General features: G+C 42.6%; 1 protein-coding gene across 10 annotated transcripts in view; it reads right to left on the minus strand.

The window, feature by feature from the left end:
- LOC144730080 (ERC protein 2-like) overlaps positions 1–26,676 on the minus strand; it is a 180,191-nt gene that overhangs the window by 51,071 nt on the left and 102,444 nt on the right. For 6 of the 10 annotated variants that reach the window (XM_078610611.1, XM_078610610.1, XM_078610609.1 and 3 more), the window contains 3 exons: positions 7,432–7,579; positions 3,654–3,710; positions 2,604–2,717 (listed from right to left, as the gene is read on the minus strand). In XM_078610611.1, the coding sequence (XP_078466737.1) occupies positions 2,604–2,717; positions 3,654–3,710; positions 7,432–7,579 (319 nt within the window). The remainder of the gene's footprint in view (positions 1–2,603; positions 2,718–3,653; positions 3,711–7,431; positions 7,580–26,676) is intronic. The other 4 variants (XM_078610612.1, XM_078610614.1, XM_078610619.1 and 1 more) reach the window with 1 other exon arrangement.

Genomic DNA, 26,676 nt, shown 5'->3' on the forward strand with positions numbered 1-26,676 from the left:
CAGTGCAGTTGCAATTGTTGATTTAGAGCGCTGAATTTATGTTGAAATATATAAAAAAATCAATGTGTTGGCTTCAAAACATAAAAAACAAGTTACATTAAAAATTCTGACAGATATAGTGTAATTTTCTTATGTTATATGTATTTAGGACAATACCAGTGTTAAAGATTCAATCAAAATATACAAAGCACTGCAATTATGGAAACCTGCGTAAAAATGAATGCAATGTATAATAATACTGATAATTATGGCTCCCAGACAGGATTTTGGAATGAAAAAACCACCATGGAATTGAGAAACTCGGTATCCAGTGCACCCAGGTCAAATCACAAGAATTCCCCCAGTGTCAAAAAGCCACACATCGTCTTAAAGGCATTGTCAATATCATTACAAAAATATATATACAACGACTCATTATGACACTGCTCCACATTACGACATAAAACACCGTCCCTCGTGTTACGACACTATAAAGCATGTTCCCATGTCACCCAATGCAATGATTTTGTTTACCATTGGGGATGAAAAAAATAAATCATTGCCATGTACAAATATTCCCCATTTTAGCACAAACATCCATGAGGGTCATGTGGAGGGGGGGGGGGATGTGATAGCTTGAGCAGTCGGACACAGATACCCACGTGAATAAACAGCCAGCGCCTGGCACAACAGCACACTGGGCTACCCATTGTCGCCCCACCCTATCCCACGGCCACAGCCCGTCACATCTCCACGAGCTCACGTACGAGTATCGTTTGGTCTCTTCGGCCCAATCACCTTTTGCCCGTTGCGAATCCCACATTGCTCGAAAATGTTAACTCGAGTGGGGTGGGGGGGGGGAAACACCGCCAAAAGAATTATCCACTGAGTTCTCATCCCTCCCCCCAGGCAAATATGCCAGTGTGCCGAGATGTGCCGGGGCATCCTGCTGCAGATCACCTGCATATTCGTGGGTCCCACAAATACCTAGCGCCCCACCCTGTCCACTGTGTAATGGGGCATGAAGGCAGCAGCAGCGGCGCAGCGCGTGGAGTAGCTACAGCATGGATAGCCCCCACGATGAGTCTACGGCAAGGAGCGCACACTTACCTCGTCCGTGTCGGTTAAAAACGAAACGCTCTTTGTCTTATGGGAGGATTTTATAGCCTAAACCCCAACACATAATTTTGCGTGTGTTAACAAGTGTATAAGCACCTACTCAATGAGCCTTTGAAAGCACGTCAATTTGAAATCCATCACACTATATAAATTCAAAAACAGCCAGGGCACATATGCCGTGCGGGCTTCCCATGCAACCTCTATAAACCCCATTACAACTGAACGGAGTGCAATTTTGGAATTTACTACAACGCGTACTGCATTCGTGAAGAGCATCGTGCCACAACATGGATTTCTTAACATAATTTCAAACCCCAAGAATGATTTAATTATTCCCAGAAAGCCAATAATCTGTGCATATTTTACTTGATTGGTGCTGTCCGTTTCTGGGTTGGTCTAGGTTACAAACACTTCTTTGACCCCCTTATTTATCCATTAGAAACGTTAATGACTTTTGCTAAGCTATGATCAAATACCATGAAGGCTGGTCCACACCTTGGTTGCATGCGACTGAAACGATTGCATGTAGACGTCTCTGCCATCAGAGATGTCTGAATACAAGCAGGCGATTGAGTTATGCTCGTGTGAGAGCAATCTGGTTTTGCAACGGAATGCTCCCGTGTGGATGCGCATAAATACGCAGTGTACATTTGCTGTATAGGTTGTGGATTCAAAATGAATTTCATGCAATTAATTTGTGGATTTGAGAAAGGTATATTTTTTCAAATTATTTTGGTTGTCATTTGTACCGTGTATTTATGTAATCGCTCGTGATATGCAACTTGTTGTATTAGTCGCGAGTTCACGAGGATCATGTTTGTAGTCTCATTGCTGCCGTTAAAACAGTAACAGTGAGAAGTGGCTCAGGAACTATGGAAATGAGTTGGCAATGATGAGATCCTGGTTTCAAATCCCATGATTAAACTGCAGTTTCAAGTGTTAGCAAGTGAATGGTCTCAGCCCAATCACCAATGACACAAAACAAATATCTTTCTAGATTTGAAGCTTTCGTGACTGCAAGGAATCATATTCTTAGGTTTTTTCGGTAAAGTCACGTAGGTAAAACATCAAAATTTATAAAAATAAAATAAAATAAAAAATCACATTAATTTTGATGTTTTACCTACGTGACTTTACCGAAAAAACCTAAAAACAAATATCACTTACATTTTGCTTATTCAAGCAATAAGACAATCAAGCGACATTATGGCTTGATTATTACAATCTTTACAGGGCCTATGTATATATAAATATACACATGCTTCTAGCATTCTTTCAAAGACGTCTATTTATGAAGTAGTGCTGTGGCGTCATCTTTCCGAGGCCATTCTCTGACGCGGGGTGAATGGTCTGCTGACTGAACATATCCTCGCGTACGATCCTGCAGCTTACGACATGCCACGAAGGGCAACATGAAAATATGAGTGCAAGGATAACTAAAAGCAACATCAGAGAGGAGGCGGCACATGCCGAGGAGGCCCAGTATAAAATGCAACATGGCGTACCTGGTCCGGGGAGGGCCTGTGGTTGGTGTTTTGAGATTTCCCTGGGTGGTGGTGCCGATGGTAATGGTGGTCGTCTTCATAGTTATCTGCCATGAGCTTCATTCTGTTCTGAGTCTGAAATCAGACAAGCCACAATGCAACGTGTGTTGCATACAGATGAATTCTACTTACAGCCCCACCATCAGAAAAATAAACACAATACTGTGAAAACCATTTTCACACTCATAATTTGTTTTGCATGTTTACATTTTTTTTTTACATTTTCTCAAACGAAAATAAAACCATTGCTTTCATCTGTGTGATATGGTTTCATGATTTTGCAATATTTTAGAGTGAGCTGAAGCCTTCCACAAAATTGATGGCGAGTAATAATAAAAATTGTAAATTGACATTTTTTTATGTTGACAATAATTGTGGAAAATTATATAGATTGTTATATAAAGTATTTTTGTGAGCGATTACTTTTATGGACACATGCTAACAAATTAATGTTTATCAGTGCTTATACATTTAAATAGATTACAAAAGACATTATTTCAACGTGGCTGAATTTAGACATATGCGAAAATCATTTTCAGGACCTAAATGTATAGATACAAAAAAATCGAAATATAATTCTGCAAAATTTTCAATGCCTTGTGATTAATTTATGATAATAAAAAATCAACAATAGAGCTTATGATTTTATACAATAGGGCTTATCATGCAAATATTTTTACACATTTGTTTTACAAAAAAAAACCTTCCCAGGTATATATAAACATTACTGTGCACAACCTTTGCATGATACAGCCCTGCAAGCATAACAGATTTATTTGCCTTTTAATGAAGCAATATTTGATAAATCGTTTAAGCAGCAAAAAGATCAAACTGCTTTCCTCCACAATCGTCATCATGATCATCTGCCGCTCATGGCAACGAGACGACAAAATTTGGCACCATTTATTCAGCAAAAAAAAAAATCGCAATTGACATTAAACAATGGTTGTGTCAACTCGCTGTTGGCAATTTCATTGTTGGCCTCATTCTTCATTTTTTTTTCCCTTTTACCATCTGGTACATGGCATCTGCCAAAAGACATTCAAACAGCAAGGCCCCCTCCTCCATCTGCAATGGTGACAAATAAAGACCGACATTCACAAAAAGCCTCTGTTCAAACAGTCGCCCTGCAAAACAACCGCGTCAATATTAATTTGTTTTCCGCATTCGTTTGCCAATAAAATAATGCGAGTGACTTACTAAAAACTTTTTGAAACAGCCTCAAGAAAAAAAAAATACATTGGCCTTCCATATCGGGTACCAGCAATCGCACCCCCTCCAGAAACCAAAGTTAGTATTTTAGCTAAATTTACCAGAGAATTGCATCGGATGTGCGTTTATTAAAGCAGAGCCCTATTTCAAATGCTATACGTATCCTCTACATCCACCTGTCTGAATTGCGCTTCGGGGGAATAAAAGTCCCCTGGGGACTGTAGAAGGCTGACACGGGGAGAGTTGGAGAGATTCATCCTCCTCTGTCGCGTTATCTGTAGTGCTGTAGGGTCGTACGCTATTCTCTGAATGCATCCACTGTATCCCGAAGCCCTTTATTACTCAAGAATGCACGACAGCACATCCGACCGCAACAAAGCGGGCGCCCGGTGCTATTTCCATTCCTCCATTTATTTGGCACGCATTCTTTGGAAGCAATGGTGGTTCCAGTAATTGTTATCGTGACAATAAGGGTAATGATAATGCTGCTAAATGACAGCAAACAACAGAAGCCTTGCAAAGGATACTGTTTGATAATAATAAGAATGACTATACACATATATACCTACAAACGTAAACATGTGCGCACAAGAAATACAAGAGTTGCTCCAGCGTATGCCATTTGAAGTAACACAATGACACTAAATGTTTTGGAAATAAAATGTCCTCTACATTTTGCACGAGCTACCCGATGCATTTCTCTTCTTCTGTATGGCAGAGCTAAATACCAATATCAAGGTCTGCCAGCCATGCCGAGGGCTTCTGGAGAGTTGGTGTAGTTTTTTTTAATTCATCTGTTGAAGGAGCGCAGACTAGAGTGGTTTACCATATGGTCCAGAGTTTGGCTTCCATGGCCACAATTGTACTCCTGTGGCATGCCTTTAATTTTCCATCAATGAAGGAGATGTGCGCATTGGCCTGTTGATGTTCTGATGATGACTCCAGTGTCTTTGAAGACTGCTAACTTAAGGCCAACAAGCAGTGGAGAGCTGGCTGGAGTAAGGGGTCTGTTAGCTGGATCAGACAGCCATGCATGAGTAGGTCATGCTATCGTAACCTCTCTGCGCTACCGTGAGAGTAACGTCTTGAACAGTGACGACGAGTCAGCTGATCAGGTACCCTGAACTCAACTGTGATCACAGCTACGGCCATACACGCTACTACGGTTGCCGCGATATGGCAATGCCACGAAACATCATACGATGTTAGATCCACGATTACCGTTTTGCAAAACGTCATATCATCATTATGGTTGCTCATTTCACGTTTCTTAAATATGTTATTCCCTGATAAAATGTGGTAGAAATAATTAAACATACAAATACATAATTAATATAGAGATAATATCGATTCAATGAGTGCTTTGCTAAATGTTTTCAGAAGCAAGAGTGACTGTGATAATGTTAGCATTATATTATTTAATTGTATTCGTGTGATTGACAGCATGTGCATTATAAGTATTAGAGACTGTGATGATAAGAAATAATTATGGCAGGCAGAGGTCGAGTGAACTGCAGTTGAAGAACTTCTAAGTCGTATTTATCCACACTGGAAGCACGACAAAGCATTAAAAAACAATAAAAGCGCAAAGCGCGATTAACAAAGTCACGCTAAACTAATAGCGCGTCGATGTTCATATCGTGATACTGTGGCAAGACCTGCGGGCGACATACAACTGTGTCAGGTCTACGGAGCACGGACATTTAAACCGAACCGGGAATGTATGTGGCTTAAATGAAAGTCGCACCATGCTGGCGGGAGCAACAGCTTTACAGAAGAGACATTAATCGTGCTCAACATTCACAAATCGCGGGTGTTTAACGTCTGGAATAATTCCAAAACACAGACCAACATTACATTTAAGTAAATTATAGGCTCCACAGATGTCTGCAGATCACGAGTTTACCTTGCATACACTAATTCCACACTTAATGAATTTAATTTATCTTAAGTTACATTTGATGAAATAAGATATTAGTATTATGTTGAGAAACTAATTGCTTATTTTAAAATGTGTGCAGTACACTAATCCTCGTATTTTTTTATACGTGTACACACTAACCTGTGGCACATGGAGATTGTGTATATAACGTGAACAGTTATACAATGAAGTGGCCGCATACAATGTCTGCCTTTAAATACAACTGAGCAATACAATTATTAAACTGTGCAGAGCTCGCAGATAACTTTGATCATGAACAACATCATCAGCAGCCATGTTCAATCCACTTCTGGATGAAACCCTCCACAAGCCACAACCCACAACCATGCGATGTCATAATCCACGGAGTGTACCTGCACACGAACCGATTTAATTGCTCCAAAAACTGTTCAAGTCAGCGACAAAACCAACATGAAAAGGAAAGTGGACGAAACATCTACAAACATATCCCTCCACCGTAATATTGCGAAGGGATCCTATCCTCTAAAATGTGGAACGTCTGGGCAGGTTTGAGAGCGGATGTGATCGGGAGGAAAGTGTGTGTGTGTGTGTGCATGCTAGGGAGTTGGTACAGTAGGGGGCACAGGTGGTGCATCGGCCAGTCATCTTAGTCAGTTGACTCATGGCACCTGGGTCTGCCCCGTGACCTCCTGCCGGCGGGCGTTAGACACTTCACGTGGCCTTAACGTGCACAAAGCCTGGCACAAGCGCCGTGGCGACGTCACCACCACTTAGTGGCGAATGGCGGTTGTTGTTGTTGCTAGGGAGTGGACAGCATTTACGCCAGGCGTTCCGAATTGAAGAATGCCATCTCGTCTTGATAGGGATTCTTTGTTTTAAGCTGAGGAATGGCAATGCTCAGTGTCTGGGGAAATCAGGGCTAGGTAAGGAGGCTTGCATGGCTTTCCAGCAGCTTCTTGGTGAGATGCACACGTGAAAATAATTACTCACAATGCACACAAATTAGTTTTTACCGATGCTAAGTACTAAATTGTGCATTGCCCTGGTTTTATGTAACACAAGTGCAAATGAACATGAAGCGCAGCGGAAATAAATAAAGGGAGGAAGAAGAAATAAAAAGCAATAAAAACTTTTTGCATCAACACGAAAAAAACCAGGTAGCAAAACGAGACTGACCCCAATCACTTTCAACAACCTCCATAAAAAAGGTTAACTAAAATGAGCAGATGTTGCACGTGTTTTTGTGCCGAATTAAAAATGCTCTCATTGCGCAGGAAATTCCAGCTCATTACGCTTACTTTGATGGGTGGATTGAGAGCAGCATTCGCTCACGAGCGATGTTTGCCCGAAAACATCTGGAACCACCGTCTTGGGCATGGAGGGGGGTGTGTGCGGGCCCAGGGGTTTATTTTGAAATGCCAGCAAACTAGGCTGAAATGCCTCCAATAAATTCTCTTAAAAAAAAGAATGCGCGCGTGCACACACACACACAGGGGTCTAAACAGTGTTGCCACTGAAATGAGGCCTCCGTGCCCATGTGTTGTTCTGTCGGCCTTCACTTAATGACTTCTGTGAGACGAATCGGGCACACGGGGGAGCAGGGGGGGAAGGGCAGTGTTATGGCCTGCAGAAGGGCGGCGTGGTGTGGTGCGGTGGCTGGGTGGTCGGGAGCACCTGCTGCTTGAGCTGCTGAACGAGCCTGTCCTTTTCACGCTTGAGGGCCGCCACCTCGTCCTGGGTCTTCTTTTTCTTGGAGGCCGACAACTCGAGCAACGCAATGTTGGCGTCCTTCTCGCTGATGGCGGCCAGAAGGGCTTCTTGCCTGCGAGGCACATTCGCGGGGTGTGCGGATAGGGACACGGGGGGGGGGGGGAAGAGAAGTCAGATTTGGGGGCCGATGAGACGTAATAAAGGAAGAGAGACGTTTTTAAAGGGAGCCGCAGGGGTTTGCAAGGAGGCAGGGGTAAGGAAGGCGTAGCACAGGGGGTGACATGGAGGGGGACCGCAACAGAGACGTGGGGCAGAGTGAGATATGAGCGAGCGATAAGGAGGTAGGGAATGACTTTAGTCACCTGTCAGCAGTTCAACCAAATGCACAGCAAGTCCAAACAAGCCATTGAGCTAAGGCTCAAGTTCTGTGGCCTTGAAAAACCCCACTTCACAACCTTTATTTAAATAATATCGCAAAAAAATGTGCAAGAATCCACTACTTGACCAATGTTTAAAGTTGGCGTAAACAACCACCACGGTACTGGGTTGTGCAGCAGTACGGCCTGACACCTTTGAGACACCACCGCTGACAGCTATTAACAAGTAGCTTTACAAAATACGTTCCCCGCTGGATCCAAAAAGACACATAAACACAGATTGGATGTCTTTACTCACAGTGGTAATGACTACACGGGTGCTACAACCTCCCTGCAAACACAGACCCCCGCAAAAGTTCACAAACCGCACTGCACAGGAAGCCGGCTGCATTAAGACTTTTATAAACCCGCTTCCTTTCGGTGCAAACCGGGGTCAGATTTATACACGCACGCGGCAAACGGCCATTCATCCGGACTTTCCCCGTCCGCTTGAAAGGCTTTGGGCCGACAAGGCAGCTGTCCGTGTCGTAACTCACTGGGGATGGGCACGCAGAAGGGGGTCTCTTCTGTGCGTGTAACATCAGGAGTTCAGCTAAGTGATAAAGCTCGGCGTGCGACCTTTAATGGGGCCGACCGCAACTATGAAACAGATACACCTCACATGGCGCGGCGGTGGGCTCCCGCTGCGCCAGTTACAGGGGGCCAATGTGAGGGCTTAGGGAGCGACGTTGGAGGGTGGGGAAGGCAGGAGAGACCCCCCCGAAACTGTGCGGCGCAAGACAAAAAGAAAAAAAATCCACAGGAGGAGAAAGAGCTCACGGCCCGGCCCGTGTGGTATAGGTCACGGGGCTCTTTTCAAGGTGTTAATCCTTCCGAGTCATGAAGCTTGCCCCCCCCCCCCCCGCAAGTGAAGAAAGAATATGATAATGGCTACCTCTTTAAGTGCCCGGCTAAGAAGAAAAAGTCAACCAGAGTCAATTATTTATTTGTTTACTAATGTCTTCGTTTCAAGGACCGCACAAAGGAGAAGAACAAACAAATCAAAGCAGAAAAGCTTTAGGGGGGTACTTAAGCTTCACAATGCAGCACCATGATAAACTGTGAAAATATGAAGCTTTCCAGGGTAACCATTGGAGAAAGCCTTTTTATGTCATTGTAAATTTTTGGAAAGGACCTCCTCAGTGATTGGCAGACAGCGCACAGATTTTTCAGATACGCGTGGTTCAGGTTGCCTGCTAAGTAAGCCTGTTTAATGTGCGCTCCTGCAGCATAATCCATTAAGATGTCCCAGCCATGCAATTTAATATTTGTTTGTTTGTGTATATTTATTTATTTGCGCAAATATGCCCCATGCACAGAACCCACGGCTCAGTATATTGAGATATTTCTCGTTGAGCCAACTCATCCTTGCGCAGTATCCACAATCCAATTGCCTGCGCACTTCCAAAGAGCCAATGTTTATACAAAGAGGACTGGCAGGAGGAGTTGGGAGGATATTTACTGTGAGACCATAGCAGTGGCCGTCACTACTCACAGTCGTTGGGAGAGACACCCATCGCTGTATGTCAATGGAGAAGGAGAAATCCCCACAAATTAAAAATGTTCCCGCTACGACTGTATATCATACTTTATTTTTTTACTAAAACAACCGAGTACCAATTGTACCATGGCCAATTTATAGTTGAACGAGTGTACATTTAATTTGAATATTTATTAAAAAGAGAAAGTAGTTTGTGCTTAAATGTGGGTGAGTATTTAAGGTTTTACATTTCTTACGGGGCTGTCCAGGAGAGAGTAAACACACCAGCGATCATTCAAGGGAGAATGCAACCAAGGCACCCATCATCTTTGTAGTAACCTTACAATTATCTACGTAATTTGTGATTTACTAAGGACTGGCAAGCGAGCATTGCTTTTAAATTATTGTAATGGCGAAAATAGGCTAAGTTTTTTTTACTATGGAACAGTAAAAACAAATCATTGTGATTTCATCTCATACTGGCACATATGTACAACTGCCAAGTGGAGACGTAATTTAATAGAAAATAACCAATATCACTTTGAAAAAACATACAATATTGACAAAGAAGTAAATGCAATAGGAAAAGTGGTTTCAATGTGGCATGGAAAGTTGTGGCAAGCTAGTCTCAGTGTTGCAGATATTTTAAAAGTATTTGCTTTTGTAACCGATTTTTCACAATTCGCTTGAAAAAAATCCATGCACAGCCCAACACTATCAACTTAAAATATATTCTTGGTTCATCTTTTTGGTTCTTTCGGTAAAGTCACGTAGAAGGGAAATAATAAAATAATAAATAATAATTATTTTAATAAATAATGACCAAGAAGACGAATCCCTGTAGTCACGAAAGCTTTAAATCGAAATATTCTTGGTTCTTTCGGTAAAGTCACGTAGAAGGGAAATAATAAAAATAAAACAAAAAAATGATCACGACGTTTCGATTGCAACACAAGTAATCATCATCAGGTGTGGTTTTGTGAAACGTCGTGAGAATTTTATAGTGTAATATATTATTTTATTATTTCCTTTCTACGGGACTTTACCGAAAGAACCAAGAACATGAATTCCTGCAGTCACGAAAGCTTTAAATCGAAACTTTAAATATGTTAAGAAAGCAAGGAATCGTATTTTTTTTATTGTAAAAAAAAAAAGCTTTTCACTAACCACTGAAGCCAATCACATGGAAAAAAGTGCCTTCATGTGGTGACATGCTCTGCACCATTTGACTTGTGACATATTCTAACGCAGCATAACAGAAGCGGCAGCCTAAGCAGCAGCAGCAGCAGCAGCAGCGTCGCTAGCAATTAATGTAGCGTGGAGGGCCAAACCTCACATTGCAAGAGCCTATCCTCCTAAGGTGACCGGGCCATGAACCCCACACACACACACACATTGAAACTCAGCGATGATATCAAAATTAGAGGCGGACAATGGGGGGTCCCCTTAATTGTGCTTTTTACTCTGGACTCTGAAAGGGCTTCTTTTTTCATTTGTGTTTACCAAGCCATTATCGGGTTTGCTTGGCTAAATAAGCAGTGCTTATTAGCTTTGGGCCAGGAAAGAAAGGCAGGTCTATGCTATGCAAAAAGGCCCATCAATTAATATGCATTTATTATAACTGCTGAAGGTATCATACCATGCAGTGACTTAATTTGCTTTTTCTAAAAAGAAGTCAGGCCACAATGTGCATACGTAAATAGAAATGTGCTCTAACACACAACCATTAAAGGTAGGGCTGGAACGATGACCTCCATCCCTGGTGATTTTACTTGAATTATCAAAATTCGAGGGTCGAAATTAAATTCAATATATCTTTTACCCCGTGGTGAATATAAGCACCGGTATGGCTGTAGTTCTGACATGAACTCAATAAATACGATGTATATGAACTGAAAAATATTAATTCTTGTACGCACCATTTAATGCATTACTGCAAGCTTAATAATCGATATTAATCGATGCAATGTTCCACCCCTAGTTGGTGGTACAAGAAAACAGAAAACATAATGATGAATACCAAAAAAACACAATTGGTGCAGAAAAATCCCAGCTAATCTTTCTGATATGCTCATTATTGGAACCGGACAAACACCCCTCCTGAAAAGCATTAATATCTTCGTGACGCATTAAAAAATTACAATAAAGCTATTTGTGACATGCAAACTTTACGAAATGGACAATAATTATTGGAGGCATGGAGCACGGGCTAGCAGCGGGTTCCCCGTGTATGCCAGCCTGCACCAGTGTGGCAACATCCACTGTGGATGCGCGCATGGCTCTATTAGCATAACCACTATCTCAGCTGAAATCCCATGTCGCTTTGGATGGAGCCATAATACTGACATTCTAATGAATGACAGCAGGTGTCCCATGGTGATAGGCGAGAGTCATTCAATGTGCACAACGTTTCTTTGCTTGTCCTTCGAAAAAGGTGGATGCCCAGAGCTACACGTACACTAAACCAGGCTGTATCCCATACCCAGGTTGAAATTATTAATAATGGACCCAAAGAAGACGTAAATTGGAACTGAATGAGCCACCGAGACATTCAGGCACATTTTTGTTGGCTGGCAATTTTTATTTTTAGCCACAGCTACCCAACAATTCTGTCTAACTGGGGCTGATAATGAAGCACCATTATTTGCGGTCAGTCTGCATTTTTTACAGTAATCAGTTGCAATGTTTGCACAGCAATTAGCAAGGCTATCTAGAATAATTAACCAGTAACCAAGGCATGCTATTTCCTGAAAAGCTTAAGGAAAGGACCAGCATACAGATGTCGTCGTTTTGGCATGCAGAGAATGATAAAGCATGTAGTGGCACTGACAACACTTGTTCCTACGACTTGCTTCTCTGGCTTATATGCAACAAATTATTCAGATAAATGGTCGTGACTAATTTCAAGCCGAATTACCTCTTTACCTTCAGGCTATTTCTTTAATTGTAACGATTCTAAAATAAATATAAAGTTGGCTTGGAATCTAGCATGCATATTTATTTATCTATTCATTTCCTTATTTATTTACAACTTGGATGATAATCACAGTGTGTATTAAGTATTCCAAAGAGGGCAGTGATCTGAAGGCATGGTCAAAATAACAGACACAAGGTGGTTTATATTCAAGGTATGTCCCCGTGACATTGGCTAGGATTAACATTTTTTTAATGCAATGAAAATTAAGCTAATGAAAGCGAAAGCAAGTTATTGATTACGATTTTGTAAACACATGAGATCACAGTTATTTGTGTCGTACAAGCTAAGAGAACAATACACAATGCAACGCGGTCTCCCAAACTTACACGAGCACGCGCTTCCAATACATCTCTGGTACTAATAGATTTTCTAAACAAAGCACTGCTTGAAATAAAGGTTAAGTAAATCTGACATTTTTCAAAAGTTACAACTGAAATACCCTAATATGACACATGGCAACAATTACAAAAAAAGTCGAGGGGGTAGTATTACACATTCACAGGAAACTTAAAGCGCTGGCCTCGTATTTTTCAAACAATATCTGATTTGGCTTAGGGAAATTTGGTCAAAAACTGAACCTGCAAAGGGGTTGGGACACACTTTATATATATATTTAAAAAACCCTCCATGAATCTACACAGCTGCGCTTTTTGGCATATGCAACACGCAACTCGTTTGGCCTGAGAACTTCTGTTTTTTAATGTCAAGTCAAATTTCTAACAATTATTTACCCTCCTACATATTTCTTCGTCAGGATAAAAAAAGTGCTTCACTGACGTGCTTCTAACCAGTGTTTATTATTACCTATCCATCAAGGTGATTTATCTAAATACAAGTGATTCTAATTTCATTGCTCGATAACACACTACTTGCATGTCCTTGTACACCCCTCTATAAATAAAGCGTCGTGACCCAGCAAATTGCCTCGCCATTTGACTTTTAAATTCACACTAAATAGGTCCCACTGCAGTTATAAAATTTAGGATAAAATATCTTGTTCATTAAGTTCGGTGAAAAAGTGCAATTTGAATGGCAAGCATAGGTATACTTTCATGAGCAGGGGAAATTGGGTTACAGTTTTCAAGTTACGGTATTTAAAAAAAAGCATATATATTTGATTTAAATTGAACAAATAAAAGAATTTCATGAAGATGTAAAAATACTATGTTGATTATTAGATCGTTGGGGGAGCAATCAAAATAAACCCCGACGATGATTATGATGCAACGGCAAAGTATGCGAGCATCAACAGCACTGAGCCATAACGGCCGCTGCGCGACACAAAACCTTGCTGTGCTACCTGAAGAGAAAACGAGCTTGCACGGGAACACCTCGCCGAATTGGTGACCTGGAATGTCCCGCATCTTTTCCCACGTACAAAAAGGCCCCTTTTCTCCATTAAAAGTCCAACATGCGTCTCGAACAGACGGAGAAAGGGGGCCAAGTGCGAGGGAACCACTGGAGGAGATGGCGAGAGGCTACGCTAGGCTACGATCAAACACTTCACATCTTTGTAGCCAATCAAGCGACTTACACACAGCTCAGTGAATCATATTCAATGAAAATTGGGCTGACAGTCTTTTGCTGTCACTGAAGTACACTGCGCTTACCTGTAAAGCTTAAAATCCATGACATTCCACGCAAACCCCGTTTTTTTACAGCCACCGATGGAGCGAGGAAAGAATACTATCTTGTCATTTGTGGAATTGCAAGGGCAACGTCTGTCATATGCTAAAGGCAATATCAAGAGCGTGAGGACCAAGAGGACCATTATGTGGACTAAGCAGATGTTTAGTTCATTTACTTGCGTCTGGTTGGAAGTGGAGCATTTGCTTGGACACATTTTTTGACCAGGCGACGAGCTCCATCTGGTACCAGGAACTCGCTGACAATCAAACGTCACGTGGGGCAGATTTTCTGCACGCCAATGCTTACCTACTCGTAAAATACAAAAATACCTAAATCACCATTTACTCAGCTGCCTATTAATGATTTTACCAAGTCAGGATGACTCCATTCTTAGGAACATTACAGAATATTGGCAGGCCCATAAAACACAAAGAGCTGATGTTAAACATATCAGAGCAGTAAGGAAATTGTGTTTAATTTTGTTGAGTTGGCCATGGCTAGACCGGTTGACATTAATATAAGGTCATGTAAGACAACGAGAGCTGGGCAGAATATTATTTTGTTGAAAATTACTTTTTGGTTTTATACCATTCAAAGGGCAATCAGTTCATATGGAGGAGCACGGTGACTTGAGAAGGCATTCATCCAGCAATGGATTTGACCATGGTTGATGACGACCATGTTTTACTGTACTGTTTGTGATTTTTAAAGAGATGCAGAATCCATTGAGAAATCTCATATAGCAGCGCACCTCATGTATCAGAGAATAGTCCATGGAAGAGATCATTCACAGGACTTCTGAAATAAAAAAAATTCTTAGCACAATGGGGACACTTTCTCAAACATTTTGCAGACACCATTTTTTTTGCATAATTGTCAAACTGGTATCGTTAATTCTCAGAGCTGTACTTTATCCAAAAGAAGTGCGAAACCAAATTCAAAGATATGTTTTTGTTTGCTCCATCATTGGCGACTGGGCTAAGACGATCAATTCACTACACTTAACAACCTGGTTTACACACAGGCAGCTGCCTGGATTCAAACCCAGGATATCAGCGGTGCAGACTTAGCGCTCTGACCTCCGAGCCACCTGGGCCACCTTGCTGGAGCAGAGAAGGAAAATTAATTAGCATAGCGACTACAGTGAAGAAGGGGAGGTCATTTTGAAGACAGACCTTGAGCAAACGAGGCATGCCTCGGGGCATCCTGGAGGAATTAATATGCAACGGAAGAGACCCACTCAAGTTAGGCTAATGCCGGCTTGAACATTCCAAGCGGCAAAGATGAGACCACCGATTCATGACGCAATGAGTAGATGTCGGTGTCATAGGATATGATAATCAGATTTCCATTCACTGACTGTCATCTTCTAGAGGCTAGAGTCATCATCATTAGGCAATGTCTATCCACTGCTGGATGAAGGCTTCTCCACATTGTTGCCACCCATCACGGTCCTGCGATGGGCACAATCCATCTCATTCCTGCACATGAGCCGATTGACTCGCTTTCCATGGTGGTTAACATTCTGCTGTAGCTGCCATTCGATGCTTTCTGCTGTGGCTGCTGTTCCACCACTGGTCTTGTCCACCAGCTTCAAGTGGTGTTCTTCCCAAACCCACTTAACAGCCAGCATGAGGTTTCCAATTCGTATTTCTTCTCTGATCCCCGTGTTCATCTTTCTGCCTCAGTGTAATTCCAAGCATGTATGTCTCTATTATTCGATCTATTTTTTTATCATTGTCCGTGTTTTTTTATTTACGTCACAAGTGGCAATATGCGCATCCCAGGGCCACACGGCTATGCTGTTTTTCATTACCAAATTCAGTTTCCAAAAAGCACTTGGTTCTGTTTCTTGTTCACCACTGCGTTTCATAAAATGCATCCCAACCCACCCTCAATAATTGCCTAAGGCATACACAGCCTCCGGTATTTTTTTTTTACCCGTTTCATCCAATCACCATTGCATCTCCTGTTAAGTTCAAGGCCACCGAACAGCATGATGTTGTATCTCAGCTCTGCATCTTGCGCCGAATAATCAAACAAACTCACGAACGAAACACCACCGACATCTACAACCACGAAAAAACGATAATTCGCTTCCAAACGCAGAGCGTTTATTAAAACAAAGAGCTGACGCGTAAGCACACATGGCGGGGGCAAAAAAAAAACCTCATCAAATTATTTCACAAGGAGCGTAGAAGCATGGTGTGGCCAAGCACGCACTGCCAGAAACTGAGTGAGAACACACGGCTTGCGTGGCGACATGTCGATGCACGACAATAAGCAAAGGATTACGTGAAGCATCTCAATATTAAGTGAGCTGCATGAGTGACCAAGGCCAGATGCTGTGGATGGAGCTGCCACAAAGGCCGAGAGTGTGTGTGTGTTTTTATCGCTCGCAGTGTAGTGGGAGCCGAAGCATGGCTCTTATCCATTTATTTAACATGCATTTTGCCAAGATGGTCTTAGCAAACGGCTTAGGGTCACGCACGTCTTTGCGGATTTAATAGAGAGCATATATCCCAGACGTGAGACATAACAAATAAAGGCGAAATATGTAACAAAACAAACGGCATATGGGTCGGCTCGATGTCGCCATCGAGAGAAACGTCCACCAAGTTGTATTTTCCTTTCCAAGCGAATTTAAAATTACCTCGCATTTTGTCGCCAGAGACAAAATAGCTTCTTACGGAGACTGGACACCGCGGGTCCTTAGGGCAGTTTAATTGCACCTGGGGGACAGGTAGACTCTCCTATTAAGACATTTTTAAAGTTAACTCTTGGGGCGGAATGCTGCAACTACACGACTTTCACTGTGCGGGGGGGGGGGCTGCAGCTGCGATACCCAGTTCTGCCTCAGCACTCCGCTGCGGCATGAAAGCGATTTACGTGCAGTCCAGAGCCAATTTGATGAAGGTACAAAAAAAAAAGATTCCTTGAAAAGTCCAGCAGCCATGTGTTTCTCATCAGCGCTGCAAATTAGTGGGGCTCGGCTTAATTAGGCCTGGCCCTGCCTACCTCTGTCCACAGGACTGCTTGAGAAAGGTAAGAGTGTTCCTCCTTAAAATATTTGGCAGGAGAAAGGGGGGTAGATTTTTGGGAATGGGGGTGGAGAAAGCGGGGGGGGGGGGGCGGCTGTGTTGGTTTGGGGTGCTGACCCAGTGCCATCTGTTGAGCAATGCCCTCTTTACGCTTCGGACTTTGCCTCCTTTGTGTCTGCGGGGGCCCATGCCGTTTGCATTTAGTGATATGAATTTACGCTCTCTCCCGCCAACCCCCTTGACCCCCCCCCCACCACCTACCCCAGGAAAACAATAATCCCACTTTCGTGGAGTTATTGAAGGTCCGCATAAAGGGGTACCCTCTATCGGCATGTCCATTTAAGCCTTGCTCGATCGAACCATAAGCCTCCATGCGAGACAATTGGATAATACAAAGAAAAATATGCAAACAAAATAATAGTGATATGATAAAATAAAAAAATGTAAGTAGAAATCCCGGATAATTATTGTTTGTTCAGACTAATTGTATTCGATATCTGTTTAACTTCTGGAGTTTTCAGTCGACATGCCACCCCGGTGAAAGAGCACGAGATAGAAAATGAAAAATTTCCCAACCCGATTTAATAACGCACGAATTACATCAGTCCCGCTATGTCTCTCACAAAGTAAATAAACTGCACTGGCTCAAGGAGAAGAAAGCTAAATATTACCTAGACAGAGCAAGCACGCTATCCTCCATTACCACTTCTTGTAACTGTGAGACATTTGTTTATTAAGTGAGCAGCTGGAAAAATGTTGATCTTTTTTCCCCCAGCTTCCTCCAGTTTAGTAGCCATGTCACCCATGTCACCCTTTTAATCAAAGCCACGCTTGTATCTCGCATTGTGGCCCCAAGTGATGTCACGAGGAGGCAGCGCACGTCTCTACCTTGCTCAATGATAGGCACCGTCCACACTCTCCGAGTACGCATGGATGCTTAGAATGCCAAAATTACCAGAAGCCAATTGAGCCTCACAAAAATCCTCAGCCTCTCCCCCCATTTACGAACCACATGGCATCATTTTCCTCAAGATTTTGTATTTTTATGGTCAACAAACTTGTCATGATTGCAGCACAGCTGTACAAACGGTTAAGACATTGTTAGTCTGCTGATTTTAGACGATCCACTGTCACATTGCATGCTCCATCTAAACCTATGAAGCCTTCTGTTTTTTTTAATAGATGTATATTTGAGACCTTAGTGTAATCGTATTTGCTAAATAACAAGCGATAACGTCACTCTGGAGATTGATTTGTATGACCTAGCATGTTTTCCAGTGCATAAAGAAATATACGAATGTACAAAGACAATACTCTCCCCTCTAGAGATTCGTTTAGCTAAGTATCAAGTTTGTGGACAGCAATGTGTTTCATGTGCATATATTTATAATAATGTGACTAGCAAAGTATATGGCGTGGGAAATGTTATTGCAATTATTCTAGGAGCACACATGTTTAGTGCAACAAACCCACCGTCAGATTTCTACAATTGTTTTGCACGTACAGAAAACAAGTTGCATTTTAATAAAAAGGCTAATTTTGGAGAGCGCAGTAGTAACTTCTCTTTCAGCGAGTACAATTTTACCAAGGCAGGAATTAGCCGGGTCGCTCAGAGGTCCGAGTTGGGACCGCTGACATCCTGGGTGCAAATCCAGGCAGCTGCTCGTCATTAAATAAAGTTCAGAAGTGTAATAAATTGATGATATCGGCCCAGTCAGCAAGGACTTCACAAAAAAAGCCCATGATATAAAACATCGGTTGTCACTCATTTGACTAATAAAAAATATAATAAATACAAAAATTCAGTTTAACTGTCATATCATGAACATTACTGTCACAGATTCCCTCGACTTGAAAGGATTTCGAAGACAGCTCTGGGATATCTACTTCTGTGGGCCATTCTCTGACGTGAAAGGTTGCACTGCTCTGCAGGAGAATCTGAATGGGGACTTTGTATCATCACATGACACAAATAGCATAATTGTGGATTTTTTTTTACCAAGCGTAAGACTTTAAAACCACTGTGGGGTACATTGGAGAAAGGCATTGGTATTTACATAGCCAATCAAAGTCAACAGCATGTATTTTGGTGGCACGCTTTGCTCGCGGCTTTCATTCTTATTAGTTGCTAAGCACACGGGATTGACAAGCCGGGCGCATCGATCTGTTCTTACGTTATCAAACATTTTTCAGGATTATCTTACTGGGACAGAGAATTTCACAATGCAACAATATCGTATGTTTTATCCTTCACTGTACTTGCGTGTAATGTAAACTGTGTAATTATAGTTGGAATTGTTATTACAAGTCAGGTTCTGGGCTCAATGGATTCCAACCGTTACGCTACACCGCGTAGACAAAACAGGAGGTTTAAATTGTGAACCTTCCTATTGGAACAGGACATTCTAAACAGAGACTGAAGTCCACGAACCTCCACCCCACAATGGGCTGAGATTATACCACACACCCACCTGTTCTCAAGCAACCACTGTTTATAGCTACCGTGAAATAAAAAAAAGACCCGAATGTATCCATGATGATGGTGAATGATATCAGTGACATTCTATAAGACAAAATAATACCAAGGACGCCAAGTTTCAACTGATAAGTCACAATAAATACTGGCAAACTGGTTGGCGGAAAAACCATAACAGCTTTGTATGTTTCTTTCTCAGCATCATTTCAATTTTTTACACCAATTGGAAGTGAAGGTTGCATGAGCTAACCCGCCAGTGAGGTCATACCAAAGAAGAAACAATGTCTTATATAGAATGTATCCTCCCCCCTCCCCGACTGTGCCAAAGGAATCCACAAATAATGTTGGTTATTATACACATATCTCAAGATGATGGCCAACAGTGTTACCTTAGAGATCCCCACGTAAAATACAAATGTGCTATTTCCTCATACGGCTAGTGTGGGGTTTCAATGTTTGGCAGCGCCGTGTATATATGTAGGTTCAGGATACAATGAACTTTTAGGTAATAAAGAGGGAGGATTAGGTGACACAGGAGAAGTTTTTTTCTCGTATTGTCCCAAGCTCATTTCGGTTTTTAAGAAATATGGCTACGAAGGTTTGTTTATATCAGATGTCTGCTTTAAAAGTTATTTAATTGTAGGAAAAAATGTTAAATACCACCTAGGCCACACAGCAGAAATGAATGCCTCAGAGAGCCAAGGAAAACACTTGGCGCTCCCCGATGCCAAGCGCTTGGGACGTTGGTGGAAACTTTTCATTTTTCTTCTAACGCCACAGAGCCATTACCACTTTTCTGCGTAACCAGACACACTTGGCAATGTCAGGTTTCCGTTCATTTTTTGTTGTCGTTGCAAAGTTAAGCCTCTGCCATGTTTGCTGCCAGCCTAGATCATGCCATCACTGCAAACGCGGTTACATGTACAGCAATGTGATAATCATAATAAATCGACTTATTAGCTTTTCCTTTCAGTACATAATACAATTTCAATTAAGCTCAGGCAGTCGCATTTAATCATTTTGGAGGTAAATTAATACGTTGACAAAATAGGAGTGGGTATTTTTTTTTTTTACTCATAACAGCCCACCCACACGTGGACCGGATGACATCTACTGAGGATTCCTGCCGCAGTTAAACTAAAGAGCAACACGGTGCGCACGTTGCCACACCGAAGGGTTTGTCACCAGCCAGCCGAGACGAATAGGCCAGTGAGCAGCACCATTTACCTTTCATTATTGGGGCCGCCAGTTTCAACACTTTTCAATTCCCACATCAAGTTCACCTCCCTCTAGCATGTGGATTACGTGTGTGGGTGGTTTTTTTTTCCTTCTCTTTTTGGTTGGGGAGTGGTCAACCAGCCAGCCAGGAAACCTTTTCACTGAACCCTGTTCTGTATACCCAATCGCAGCCACATCTAATTTGGGCCAAGAACCTGCAAAAAAAAAAGGGATATTCATTTACACCAGGAATATGCCTGCTACCGTACACCTTAAATTACATGTTAACATGTTTTTGTAACTACTACTGCTCTTGAGCTTTTTTTTTTACTGAGGTCGAATGTGGCTAACATGACAAGGGGTTTTCACCATGACCCCATAGGTCATGTGACGGACACACACTGTGCCTTGCCGTCCTTGATTTATTATGGGGGGAAAATAACGGTGCTTTCTACACTGGAACAGTTGAAAAGCTGATCCCATGGTCTCATACTTCGTTGCTAATGATGTGGATTTGTCGGGCATCTTATTTAGCGAAATCCATTCGAAAGCAACTTGGATTGAAATGGAACAATCATATCACTGTTTCATCTTTGATAATAAAATAAATATTTTTTTAAATGGCCAAACAAACCATGCAATTTGTACTTTTACTTCATTGCCAATTATAGACTAAAAATACCTACTATTTTAGTTAAATGCATGCACACCTAGGATTTGTGCTACATCTTAAAGGAGACAGCTAATGTTATGCTGCAAGCCTGTAAAATGACACAATAGATGGAATTCATATAAATAAACATATTCACACATTTAAGCCAGCCATGCTTAATCCACCAATAGATGAAGATCTCCCCCACAAGATATCAAGTGACGGGAGTTTTTCCTAAGACGCTTCGCCACGCTGGTCACCGTGGGCTGGCGAAGATGTTAACCATGGCTGGGAATCGGGAAAAGGGTTTCTGGGTCTAACCGTGCAGTATGATAACCACTATGCTTCTGCACCACCCTTACCAATCACATACATAATCGATGAAGGGCTATAGCTGCACGACCCACAAGGCAACCCACTTGTTACATCGCCAATCACACACAGGCACGGGGTGGCCTCCATTCATTCCCTAGCGTTCAACAATGGGTGCTCATTTTGGGTTGAATTGACCGGAGGAGAGGGTAGTAGTGGGATGGGGGGGGGGAGCCTTCACCTGGTGCTCATTTCATGTTGAGCTGACCTTGTGGAGAGAGCCTCACTGGGTGCTCATTTCAGGGTGAATTGACCTGTGGGATGCCCTCACCTGGCACTAATTTCAGATTGATTTGACGACACGGGAGACGCCCCCCATCCACCTCCCCCCGCTGAACCAAACGTTTCAGGCAGAGTTGACCTGGGTGGAGTCCTAGGCAGGCAGGTAGGGGTACACCTCGTTTCATTGGCAGTCGCGATGAATCCAGGGCTCTGGGAATGCTGCGGCGCATTTTTCACACGTCTTTTTCCATTCATTCCAAGCAGCCAAAGGGGGCACATTTTTTTGTGTTACCCATACCGAAAGTTCACGAAACATCCACAAATGAGTGGATGTTTTTTTTTCTCAGTGCAGCGTAACCATAGCTGTCATTAAGGGACAATCAAAGTCATGTATAATAACACATGCCAGTCGGCGTTGTAATTTGAGTTTTCTTTTTTACCCTCCCTTTCCTTGCGTTTGGAGAGAAGGGCAAAGCTTCACGCACCGAACACGCACGTGGTCCGGAGTCAGTGACCTCGCTCAGACCACACGTGAGCTTAGCCATGGTCCGGGGATTATTTTAGATTTTCAGCAGCCAGGAAAAAACAGAGCACAGCTGTTGGGCCCCGGAGCTGCTTCTCTGGAGGACTTCTAAAGAAGTACCACATGTTCGGCCGCAGAACGTTTCTTGGTGTATATGTACGTAGGGTGCACGAGTCATGTTTGACCTCTGCGCGTGCGTGCGCCTCATATTTATCGTACCGGCTGCGGTGTTGACGAAACGGTTCCGAAATGCAAAGATTTTTAATTGGTTCCCCGACTAAGTCTGGCAGGAAAGAAGACTTTACCAGGGAGACATAAAGGGGTTGGATAACTTGATAATATAAAAAGGGAAACTACAAGAACGCTATTTAGCACAATTAATATTCGCAATATTCATACGTAAGTTTCAAGGTATACATGTGCCAACTTTTTTGTATCTATTTTATTGGCAGGCTTATGGATGTTTTGTGGATGAGTAGCAGAAACTAAATAGGCTTGGGTAAAATATAACACGTCAATTAATTTAGAAATGTGTTTGATAACATAACAGAAGAAGCACGATATAAGCACGCTTCATGGCAGGGAAGGAGGATTTATCCACAAATCTGGCTGCCGCCTGATGATGCCGGTTGTAATTACTGACGAAACGCCGTACCCAGATTGTAAATGTTGTGGATTTTCTCTCCTACACACCGGTGTGTTGTACTAGCAAAAAATCGGCATGTTCAGTTTACGTGACAAACCTTACCAATTGGCTGCTTTGGTGGTGGCGGGTTTAACGACCCAATTATATTTACGTGATCTAACCCAAAGAAACCCTGTATTATGGAGCACACTTCATATAAGCACGGCTCTGATAGAGGTTACATTGCACTGGTGGGATGAAGATGATGAACGACTCCTGATAAAAGCGTACAATTTTGATATAAGCACGGCTGGCCATATTCCCAAGCGCAGTGCTTATAGCCAGCTTCTACTGCAGTGTGACTTGTGGTGTAGTGATAAGCACACTGTGCTACTATCAAAATCATCTGGGTTCAACACACAAGTTGTACACAACACTGGCGACAAACGGTATGTAGACCTGGCCTAGGTGAACTCAGCCTAAAATTAATGTGGTGCAATGTGTCAAGATCCAAGAATGGGCAAACAAAAAAGGGCCTCTGCAGTGATAGCCTCACAAACTCCTCTTGTGCCATGTGGCCTCAACAGGTGCTCACTAACCACACCAGCTCGGCTAAATCATACGGATAAATCAGAGGGGAAATAAGTAAAATAAATAGACTGTGTGTGCTTTTGACAGCCGGTCACGAAGAAAACAACATGTTTGTCATCAGTACTGCCTTGTAACAAAAAAAAAGCCATCATCAAAAGCCACGGTGAGTTCACTGCTGGATGAAGGCCTCTCCAAGCCACCACAAAAAAACCCGTAACAGATTGTTTATGTCTTTGACAACAACTGAAGAGGAGGGCCCATTACTTCAAATGTAAGCTTGTTATAATTTTTTTCTGCAATACGGAATGGTTAAGTATGACCATAGTGAGTGTTTGTTTATAATTCATAAATTACAGATCATTGTCTTTTTTGCTTGGTAATAATTGTCACTGGAGACAACATTCGTCATTGTCTATACTCTGCCTTTGGAAATCTTGCTAGTGTGAGGTATCGTGAGCACATATCTATTACTGAATTAGTTACTGACCTTTCTTCATTGATAGTCATCCCATGGGAAGGCCCTTTATGTATGGGTCATTTGTTCCTATTTTTTATGGTAGCAGAATCTACGGATTGTGAATAATGGTGCCTTCAAGACAGCTGCCACTTTTATAAGAATGACAAAGGAGTTGCGTTATAAAAACACACATGTATGGATAATGTTATTGCTCAGCGATGACTGACGTAATGCTAAAAAAAAAGAAATGCAGTACCACATGTTCCGATGATGTATTATATACCCATCTGAGATTATCAAATTACTTCAGTTACATCCTCTGCTAAGGACATTACAGTCACCAAAACCTTTAAGGTTAACATGCCGCATAGCCCAGCTGCAATCACAACGAGATAACCCAACAGTTTCGGTACTTCTAAGGAGATTAAACCTCACAAACATTGTATGTTGAAGCCATTTATCCCGAAACTTTGGCAAATCACCATGAATGTGCCTGATCCCATCTGACCTCTGATGCTTAGACAGGGTTGATGACCCTGGTTAGTACTTGGATGGGTGGCCATCAGACCTTGCCAGGGAGTAATAATAACAGAAATATTCATTTTTATCACACAAGGCCATCACAAAGGTGTTATGTTTCACAGGCAGAGTCTCCAGTAATTTCACAGTCGGGGGCCATGTTGCCAAGTTTAATCACAATTGGGTAACTGCAGGTCATTTCTACATTTTCAAGGTGTTGGAGGAGTGGGGGCTGTAAGGTGGCCAGGAGATGCCAGTGCTGAGTGTTAGCCCTCTAATGTGTGGGTTTTCTCCAGGTACTCTAATTTCCTTCCGACATGTCAAACATTTAAAATGTACTGGTCAACATCACAATGCAGGAGCCTCCTGACGAAGAGTTTAAGGCTCAAGTGAGGCTTTCCCATTTTTTCAATGATTATTATTATTAAAGAATGACAGTTTTGACCGGGCAGTTTTTGCTCGGGTGCGAAATGCCAAACAGCCACTTTTGAGAATGCCCTACGTTGTTTCACTTTGAGAGCGCACTTGACTGAAAGGTTTGATTAACAAAGTCAAAAGGTGGAGAGGGAGGTATGAAGAGCACCTGCACACGTTTAGACAATGTGCTCATTTTACAATCGGAGGCCAGGGAGAAGAAACCTCTCCCACATCCCCCCACCTCCCACCCACCCCAAAAAAAATGGCACATTCCCCTTTCTAGGAATGCACACAATAGCACTGCGTCAATAACGCGCTCGCCGCAGTCAGACACGACCCATGGAGAGCAATAGTTACATTTTAATGTGCAATTTTATCGAGGGACTGTGTGTTGTCTTGGTGTGGTCTGGGACTGTTTTTGTTTTGCTGCCTTGCCCAAGATTGCATTTGATGTTGATATATCAGCAGGATATGATGTACTTATGCAATTTGTACTCGTATACTTTACTCATTTTTATTTCGCGATTTGCTCAGCTTTCCTGTACTTTGCACTTCTCAGTCGGTTTTTGCATTGTTTGTAGTTATAACGTTCTGACCTGCCCCTACTGGGTATCTGCGAAGAAGGAGCTGAATCGGCTCATCAGATTCTTCCGGTCCAAATAAAGATTCTGATTCTGAAACACGGTCGGCCAGCGCAGGTTGCCCTCGAAGCGTGGCAGCGTGCTGTCGAGCAGGAGCAGCGCAGGCCCTTTCAACTCCGTCGCTGACCTTTTCAAGTTGCCAGCAATACCGTGGGGGACGGGGGGAGGGGGCGGTGGTGGTGGTCTCGCGAAGGGCTCGGAGCAGGGCTAAAGCTCGCCGCCACGTCACGGTAACCCCCGAGTAATGGTAACCGCCCCCCCCCATCCCCCGAGTCAAGCTGCGTCGGAATCAACTCACAGCTGGGGCTCAAGCGGCGGAGTAGTTGAGGGGGAGAGGGTACGGACTGACTCTTCCTTTGTTTAGAAAGTGACAGCGGAGTGAACGTTGGCGTGACGCCCACGCAAAGCTGCTCGTTTGCTCAGTGGGGCTTTGGGTTTGTTCAGTGCCGGGTTTTTTTTGCCCGGGAGGGGTTAAGAGTGGGAGCTGGACGTGGCTGGGGCAAGAGAGAAGGAAGCCTGTAACAATTTCTAGAGGGGGGGGGGGGGTAAATACAAAAAAAGTATTCAAATCGCTGTGTTAGATTTCACGTTTTTATACTAACCGTATGAATTACCGAGCACTTAAATGAGTGCAGGGAAAACCCACTGGTAAGCACGCCGTGGGCTGGTGGGAATTTGGTGCTCTAAATGCAGGCTATTAGATTATGTGATTGTTCACAGGCATATTATGCATTCTATATGCACGATGTGCACATTATGCACAGTGAATGTTAACGGAAATTTTAATGTCAACATTTTCAAGAAATGTTTACTTTAAAGTAATGTAACATAGTTGCATGTTAATTACATACCCCAATTTACTAATATATTTTGTACGTGTTCAGCTGATTTATTCCTTTCAATATTTGATCATTCTAATATGATCATTTACAACCCTTTGTCAATCCACTGTT

This window comes from Lampetra planeri, chromosome 34, assembly GCF_965212315.1.
Source record: "Lampetra planeri chromosome 34, kcLamPlan1.2.h2, whole genome shotgun sequence".
In the NCBI taxonomy this organism is placed as follows: domain Eukaryota; kingdom Metazoa; phylum Chordata; class Hyperoartia; order Petromyzontiformes; family Petromyzontidae; genus Lampetra; species Lampetra planeri.